The sequence below is a fragment of the Folsomia candida genome, unplaced genomic scaffold (genome assembly GCF_002217175.1).
Source record: "Folsomia candida strain VU population unplaced genomic scaffold, ASM221717v1 Fcan01_Sc021, whole genome shotgun sequence".
In the NCBI taxonomy this organism is placed as follows: Eukaryota; Metazoa; Arthropoda; class Collembola; order Entomobryomorpha; family Isotomidae; genus Folsomia; species Folsomia candida.
In genome coordinates this window covers 436693-444186 of record NW_019091213.1, presented here as the reverse complement: position 1 = coordinate 444186, position 7494 = coordinate 436693, and the positions used below count along the sequence as shown (strand labels likewise).

Genomic DNA, 7494 nt, shown 5'->3' with positions numbered 1-7494 from the left:
ACTTTTTCACTTTATTCAGACGCTTTTTTTAAAATGAAGGATGAAATTCATGCATAAGAGCCGGATCTTGTTAGAGAGCAAACAAATAAGAGATGGTCTCATTAAATGAAATCAGCCAATAAATGCATGGAGAGTTTAGGTAGTCAGTCAGTATATGTACGTACGTATGTATGTATCGGTTTGTATACTATTCTCTAATGCGATCGGCTCCTTTGCAGACAAAAGTCATGTGAACTAAAAGATGAATTTTGTTGGAATATTTTCCAAGTAGAATTTGAGGAAAATGAAAAACGTACATGTTCAGTTCGTTCTCAGAGAGGTTTCCGTTTTAAACTGAATGCGACTGATCCTGAGAGAAATGATTTGGTAGGTTTAAAATCCCTTAAAATGGGTATCATACATCTAAATATCATCAACCCGTGATCAGTGAACTGCTAATGTTTCAGCCGGCCCATCTCTCTGGTTGTTCTGGACCATGGAAAATTTGGGTGGAAGCTGTGATGGGGGTGGATAAAAATGAATGAGCAACACGACAGGATGCCCACACGTCTCGATTGTTGCTTCTCAAATGATTTCCACTTTGTTTTTTTTAGAATTGTGCTATCCTTCCTTTTCGTGCATGCGTCTCACTTGCGAAGAAGAGGAAGGATTTATTCCCGAATGGTTTCACGGCAGCTCTCATACATAATTACGTACATACAACAACCACATTGAACTTGGTTGGCTGGAGGGTCGTTCTTTTGTGTTGTTAACTTCACATTTTACCCACAAACACAATTACTTTCGAGTAAAGTTAAGCCTGATGGGAAGAAGAAAGTCTTCTGAGAGTTTCCGCTCATGCTGTCGTTGAAGATGATGAGTTCTGGCTTCTACGTACACATAGTTCCGAAATTCGTTTACATGGACTGTGCTGTAGCAGACATGTACATGTATCAAGCATTCTCGGGATTTGAACTATTAGTATCTTCTAGAAATTGAGAGGACTCTAAGATGAGCAGAAGAACATCTCCTTTACATTTGATTCGATTTAAATTTATGCCGTATTAGTACATTCGAGTTTTATTTCTGTGCAATTATCTCACGCATGTTCGCTTTCATACAAATTTTCATCCATCCATTTCCACGAACATAGTGCATTGGTGGGTAATAACAAGACACTAACCCTGCGTAACCAATAATTAAGGTGAGTGCTGAATGGGAAAAAATAGCTCATAACGTAGCATCCGGTAATTTACTTTCAATTCTCCATCACTATTTTGTCCATGGTTCCAGTAAGAAAAATGAATCCGGAGTAGGAAGAAAGGCCATCCCAGAAACGGGGGCTAATTATGGAAAGGGGAATCTCCCATAATTCGATTTCACCCTCCTTTTTACCTGCCGCAGTTCCAGGCCGCAACACGGTGAGTAAGTAACAATATTGTGATTAATGTCATTGACAAAACGAAATATGTATGCCCAATAATCACCCGCAGAGGGTTGTCCTGCAGCACCTGATTTATTCACCGGAACTCCACCACCCCCTCTCTTTCTCCCAACAGCCCGATGGATTTATTTCAATTTAGCGAATATATGGCAATAGAATATGGTCATGGTATATACTTAAACGTGGCAAAGTCTTCATGCGACGCTATAAAACCAACACTTGTGTCAAACCCATCACACACACCTGTCCCCATTCCATTGTCATTCAAAGTAAGCAAGTTGTTGTGCATTGCGTATGCAAATTAAAGTGTAAATAAATACTACTAACGGTGCAAAATAAGCTTGCAACCAGTGGATGTCACAGAAATAGAGACACCAAAACATTGTTGCTGTTAGTTAATATTGCAACGGAAAGTGTGAATTGCCGACTTTACAGCTTTACAAATTGTACATTGAATCACTTTTCCAGATGCATAAAGTCGTGTCTGTTCTGTTGACTGAGATTGATACTGGGCTGTCAGGCACACTTTGCATCTCAATGAATCTGCTTGTTTTGTTCTCCTCTCGAGGCGAAAACATCAATAACGAACATATTGAATCAATTTTAGAGCAAAATTATGGAAACCAGCAGAAAGAAACTATGTTCTCGCTTTGCTGAACAACATACAAAAAATGCATACTCCTCTTTTTTGGCTGGAATTACATCTTTTTTATGCTAAACTTTTGGGGTTTTGCATCATTTCACTGCATTGCATTTGATGTATTCAGAACGAGTCGGAGCAATGGAATGATATATGTGATATGAAGGTTGATAATTTATGTGAGAACTTTAGGCAATTGTACATTCCGATCCAGCCCACTTTCTGTGTGGTCAATATTCAAGGGATAAATTTGCTGAGGCGAATCCAAAGTTTTGACCATATTCCTGGGAGGAACCGGAAAGAGAGAGCGAGAGAGCGAGTGTCTGGGAGTGAAAGCCAATAATATCATGTATTCCGAGCTTATGGGCCGAATGCATGGGTGGCTGAGACAAAAGGAGATAGGAATAAATGAAACGAGGGGAAAAGAAGAAAGCTAGGCAAGCACGAAGAAGGATGCGGAAAAGACGAGAAAGCAACTCTGGATTTCATCCTGAAAAGTAGTTTCGGTAACAAACCCATAAAACATCGTAATGCTGATTGTGATTGCAAGGTGCAAGCATCCCGACGACTGCCTGAACAGCTCACATAAATGAAAGATTGCTTCCACCTTCCTCAGCAACGACCTCCTCCCTCGTCCAAGGGGGAGAAATACAAATAGAACAAACCGGGCTTCAAGCAGGACACTGGCCCAGAGACCTATGACTTGCTATTAGCAGTCATCATGTTAATAATAATACGTACATAGAAATGACTACTTTTATAGTGTCAAAACTTTCCAGTTTCGTCAATTTGTCTTGATTTTTTTTACAACTCATTTTAGAAATGGAAAGTGTAATTTTATCAAAATTATGAAATCTTTCGTAAAGAAAGGATTAAACTCATTAGATCACTGACGATATCAAACTTTATTGGAGCACATGTGACATGGAGTACGGCCTGTTGAATTCTATGATTATATTCTATGATTTATAAACTAATAAAAGTTTAACATTGGTTGTATAAAAACGTATTAAAAGTAAGGTAGTACGCTATGCAAAGTTAATTCAATTATGTGCAAATGAGGATAATAAAGGCTTATTATTATTAAAGTTTTGTATTTTTATACATTTTAAATTATATTAAAGATTTACTTCAAGTTTGAAACCGAAGTTAATAAGGAGGAAACTATTGAATTAGACGACTGAAGGGTCTGCCGGCTGAACAATGACGAGTGAGTATGGGTAACCATCATCCAGTACAGATCACAAAAGTCTGGGAAGAATCAAATCTTTGAATATTGTGAATTTGGTCTTAATTCATCTGGACCTCGATTTGTATGATTTTTATGTAAATGTCATTTGTCATGAAGTAAGGAATCATCCCACAAAACGTAACGATCGCATGGGCCTTTGTCCTTAACTCATTGAGAAACTGCAAAATAAAGTACAATGTGGGATTGGAAAAAGATTGAAACTTTAGTAAAACATTAAGGAAACAAAATTGGCGTACACTTACAACTTCTGTTTTAGCAACTTCAGGAGCAGCAAAGCTGTTCTTTCTGCTAGTTTTGATACTTTTAAACTTTAGATGAATCACTTCCATTGCAGCAGATACGATGCTAGGGATGTTATCACGAATTTCACTAGGAAATAGGTGGAAGTCTTTCACACACTTTTCCACCTGACTACGGTCCATCGGAATAACTTTGAGCCTTTGAATAATCTAAATCATCATAGATTACATAATTTTTTTTAGACACTATCCTATATTAAAAACATGACAATAGAATTGCACAACTAATGATGAACTTACCGAAAGGGCTGAATCAACGTGTTTGGAAAACACAGTATCAAAAAATGTTAGAAAATCGACCAACATAAAAAAAGTGGTAAGCAAGTTAGGGTCCTTTAGCAGTTTGGGAGGATGGTTCTGAAATCTCTCTGCGTACGCAATAGCCAGTCGTTGCACTCTTTGACGTGCTGAATCAGGGAGAGGAATCTTGGTCATATTCTGGGAAAGAAATGACGAAATCTTTAGAGTCAACCTACCAAAGGATCCATATCTCTTTATGCATGTATTTATCAATGAGAGCCAATACCTGAGCAATAATGCGGCATAGTGTTTTCAATGTGCGATCAGTATCCCCAGCAAGATCAAACAGTACGACAGAGTCTTCCAACAAACCATTGTTCTCCGACTCGATGGCACATCGTACAATCTGTAAATTCAAGGTTTAATTTGGAGAAATTGAGCACATAGTACACACAATAATATGGAATTATAGAATTATTTGACAATAATGGACGATTAACGAGTAACGTACAATTGGCTGAGCAGGAATCCCCATTTTTTCGAGTAAACCAGGATCCTTGCAGCCATCAGCACGGACAACTCCAAAAACATCAAAGTCTCGTGATTCCAAAATCATGTCTCCAACGCAAATTGAAAACAAGTCATGGCCATATTCATCCTTTACATTTCTATACAAAGTTAATGGGACATATTAAATCCATTACGTTTTCGGCCATCAATAAAACTTTACAATGGCCTTACTTGAGGAGGTACAAGTAGTTCAAGGCGCCACGAGCGTTGCTTCCTTCCAGTGATCTAGCAAAGGTAACAACCAATTTGCTAAAGTTGATGGCACTGAGATCAGGAAAATTTGTCCCAGCCGAAGAAACTTAATTTTAAAATGTTGCCCAGTTAATTTTTGATCATTTAATGTAGTGAAGTGAATGAAAAAAAATTATGCTTACGCATGGGCGCTTTGGCAGTGGAAATTATCAAAAGGTTGGACTCGTGTAAGGCAACGGCAATGTGGATTGCATGCGTGAGCATGGAACCGATTCTCGACATAAAATCAACGGCTGCTTCAAATTGGCCAGTGAGTAGCAAAGCCTGAGCATAAACATACGGCTGCTTGAAGGCATCAAAGTGAACCTCGCCTATTAAAGAAAACGTATGAATGGGTAAAATTTATTATTGAGGCAAATAATATAAAACATACCATACTGTTCGTGAATCAACCTTTGAAACCCAAAGTAGGTTACATAGTCAACAACATAACGCTGGTCAGGATTATGTCGAACGATGGAAAGTTTCAACCAAATGTAGTCATCTAAACGGACGGCGACATCCGTAAGATCTTCCTCCACGTTGCAACCTCCAAGAATGCAATAGACAGCTCTGTCAACAACAAATCAGACAAACTGATATTTAACAATAGCAATATATAGAAATAAATCTCAATTTAATAAGAATGAATATGAACCAACTTTTTATATGGGTCCCTCGTACTATTCTTTAAAGCTCTTCTATATTCAAGTCTGATTTTCGACTCTGTTTCAAATGGTAAGTATGTACTTCCAGACTTGTCGTACTCTTCAAGCAGTTTAGCCGTTTCATTGTTGCAGACTTGATCTCGCATGTACACGGCCGCATCCGCTGCCTTTCCACATCTCAGTAACAGATAGGTTATCAGCCAAAGGGCTCCCACGTTGCCGGCAGCAATGTTCAATCCAACCTGGCTATCCAAACCGCGCATTGAAATGTAGCTTTTCACCAATTGTGTCACAGAAGGAACACCACCTGACAAAATACAAAGACTAAATTATGAGATATAAGTTATTATTGCTAAGAATGTTAAATTAAAAATTACCAAGTTTATATTCGCCAATGTTACTCCAAACCTCTGTTTGCAAACGAGTAAAAAAGTTTTTCTCCAACAGCCGTTTAGCTCTCGTCATCATTAGATTGGTGAATTGTTCGCTGGATCTTCGACGTTGAACATTATCCGTCGTGTCTACGGGCAGTGATGACATCATGGCTGACACGGTGTTCCAAAGCTCTTGAGCATTCTGTTGATTAATAATTCAAGTTCAAGACTATTAATTAAGTTGGAATAAGTAAACAAAAGTATGTAAAGCTTCTATTATTACCGTATCTCCAGAATTTTTTGCTGCGAGTTGCAATCTTTCCACAAGGTTTGGCCTTGGAAGACCCATGAGGATGGTGTTATTGTACTGATTTATCTCGTGTGCGTAGGTTAGCTCTGTTTGACTGAGTGGAGACACAGGATCGGGTTTGTAGTCATACATTACTTTCTGTAGATCCAGGATTGAGAACAAAATGTTAAAATTTTATCGGATTAAAAGTAATTGATCTTTTCAGTTTATTAGTTAGTATAACTACCTCGAACTGCAAGGATTTTAAGGAACCGCTAAGTCTGGTAGATATTTCTTCCTTTTCTCTTCGCCAATCTTCATGCAACCTCATGTTAATCTTATCTTGGATTTCTTCAAGGATCTGAAAAAATGTAAAAACAACAATAGAATTACTTGAGTTTAGTCAGTTTTATGTATGTGACATACGGAGGCCGAGGTAACTTCGACTATGGCACACATCGCATTCATCCGTTCATTTCTAAGAAAATCTTCCAAGTCGACCTCCGATACGGGTTCGTGAGCTTCCATCGTAGAACCGATATTGATTGGATCTAATCTCTCGGAGAGTTTTGTCACGTCGACACCTTTCGTCCCCAAAAAGACGGCCCTGTACACATGCACAGGTAGATTATCATTAACCAAGACACATTCTATTAGATTAACTTTCAGCTAAAGTTACAACATACGCTTTTGTTTCTGCATCAAAACGTGGTCCATCTCGAGTTATGCGTTCCAATAATTGTTGTCCAGCTTCCATTACTTGTCGCAGATTTCTCTGAACTCTCGGGAGTTCTCTCGTGGACTCAATTTCCGCCGTGAGCTGAGTCGCTTGTTGAAGAATATCGTTGAAATCAACGGAACCCTCCATCTCGCTAATGTTCAAGGACTGACTACCTAAACAAAGTAAATGTATACAACATTTAGTAAACTCCTGTGTAATTTTAATTTACAACAACTTGTTGTAAAATCATAAATCGTAATAATACAAAATGAATTTTACCTACTAATACTAAGCAGATAAATTTTGTCTTGTTCTCGATGTTCTTCCTGTCTCCTTATATCTCAACGTCAAACTTTATGTATACAAAATGTTGTTCAAATTCGACATCACTTTCACTCAACGTTTTTGAAATTTTCAAGTTTCTTAATAGTTGGACTTTGGAGAATTATCGGCGCGTGAAACCAAAGTTTGTTTGAACCCGGCGGTGTGGGCCGGCAATCGATGACAGCACATGGATGACCACACTGTCTCCATCTACAACCTTCCCCATCGTCCCAGGGTCGTACCCCCAATTAAACCCCACTTCAATCACTCCTCCCCCTCCACCGCCACCAAGCATTCAACATGTTTCGAAATTTTGAAATATTTTCATTTCATCACGCTCCTGCAACCATTCCATTCACAAGTGAACTCAATGCTGATGCATACATTTCGTAGGGTAAAATTACTTTGCATTATTTCATTTTTTAAATTTTTTTTTAATAGGAACGAAAGGATGCTCGTTTTT

At 38.3% G+C, this 7494-nt stretch overlaps 1 protein-coding gene and 1 long non-coding RNA gene across 5 annotated transcripts; one reads left to right on the top strand and one right to left on the bottom strand.

Annotated features, from left to right (window-relative positions):
* The first annotated feature begins 297 nt into the window (after positions 1-297).
* Positions 298-3068, top strand: LOC118438430. Of its 3 annotated transcripts, XR_004836787.1 has the most exons (3): positions 298-1183; positions 1273-1400; positions 1473-3068. It is a non-coding gene; the product is annotated as an uncharacterized LOC118438430 (long non-coding RNA). The 3 variants fall into 3 exon arrangements; XR_004836786.1 differs by having other exon boundaries at positions 298-1400; XR_004836788.1 differs by having other exon boundaries at positions 298-1404.
* Positions 2950-7189, bottom strand: LOC110858518 (nuclear pore complex protein Nup93). Of its 2 annotated transcripts, none has more exons than XM_022107334.2 (15): positions 6987-7189; positions 6673-6880; positions 6413-6593; positions 6234-6347; positions 5981-6145; positions 5701-5899; positions 5318-5630; positions 5050-5228; positions 4799-4987; positions 4596-4722; positions 4366-4522; positions 4141-4260; positions 3855-4052; positions 3558-3764; positions 2950-3473 (listed from the first exon to the last, which is right to left on the bottom strand). In XM_022107334.2, the coding sequence occupies exons 2-15, from the start codon at positions 6852-6854 to the stop codon at positions 3354-3356; spliced, it is 2451 nt and encodes an 816-aa protein (XP_021963026.1). In that variant the 5' UTR covers positions 6855-6880; positions 6987-7189; the 3' UTR covers positions 2950-3353. The 2 variants fall into 2 exon arrangements, with proteins under 2 accessions (XP_021963026.1, XP_021963027.1); XM_022107335.2 differs by having other exon boundaries at positions 6991-7189.
* Between the last annotated feature and the right edge of the window lie 305 nt (positions 7190-7494).

What these genes read in the sequence shown, in the direction of transcription:
- LOC110858518 (XM_022107334.2), bottom strand. Translation starts at nt 6,854, where the DNA reads ATGGAGGGTTCCGTTGATTTCAACGATATTCTTCAACAAGCGACTCAG. An exon ending in ACGAGGGACCCATATAAAAA is followed by an intron (nt 5,229 to 5,317) that starts GTTGGTTCATAT and finishes TGTTGTTGACAG; the next exon opens with AGCTGTCTATTGCATTCTTG. An exon ending in ACGTTGATTCAGCCCTTTCG is followed by an intron (nt 3,765 to 3,854) that starts GTAAGTTCATCA and finishes ATGATGATTTAG; the next exon opens with ATTATTCAAAGGCTCAAAGT.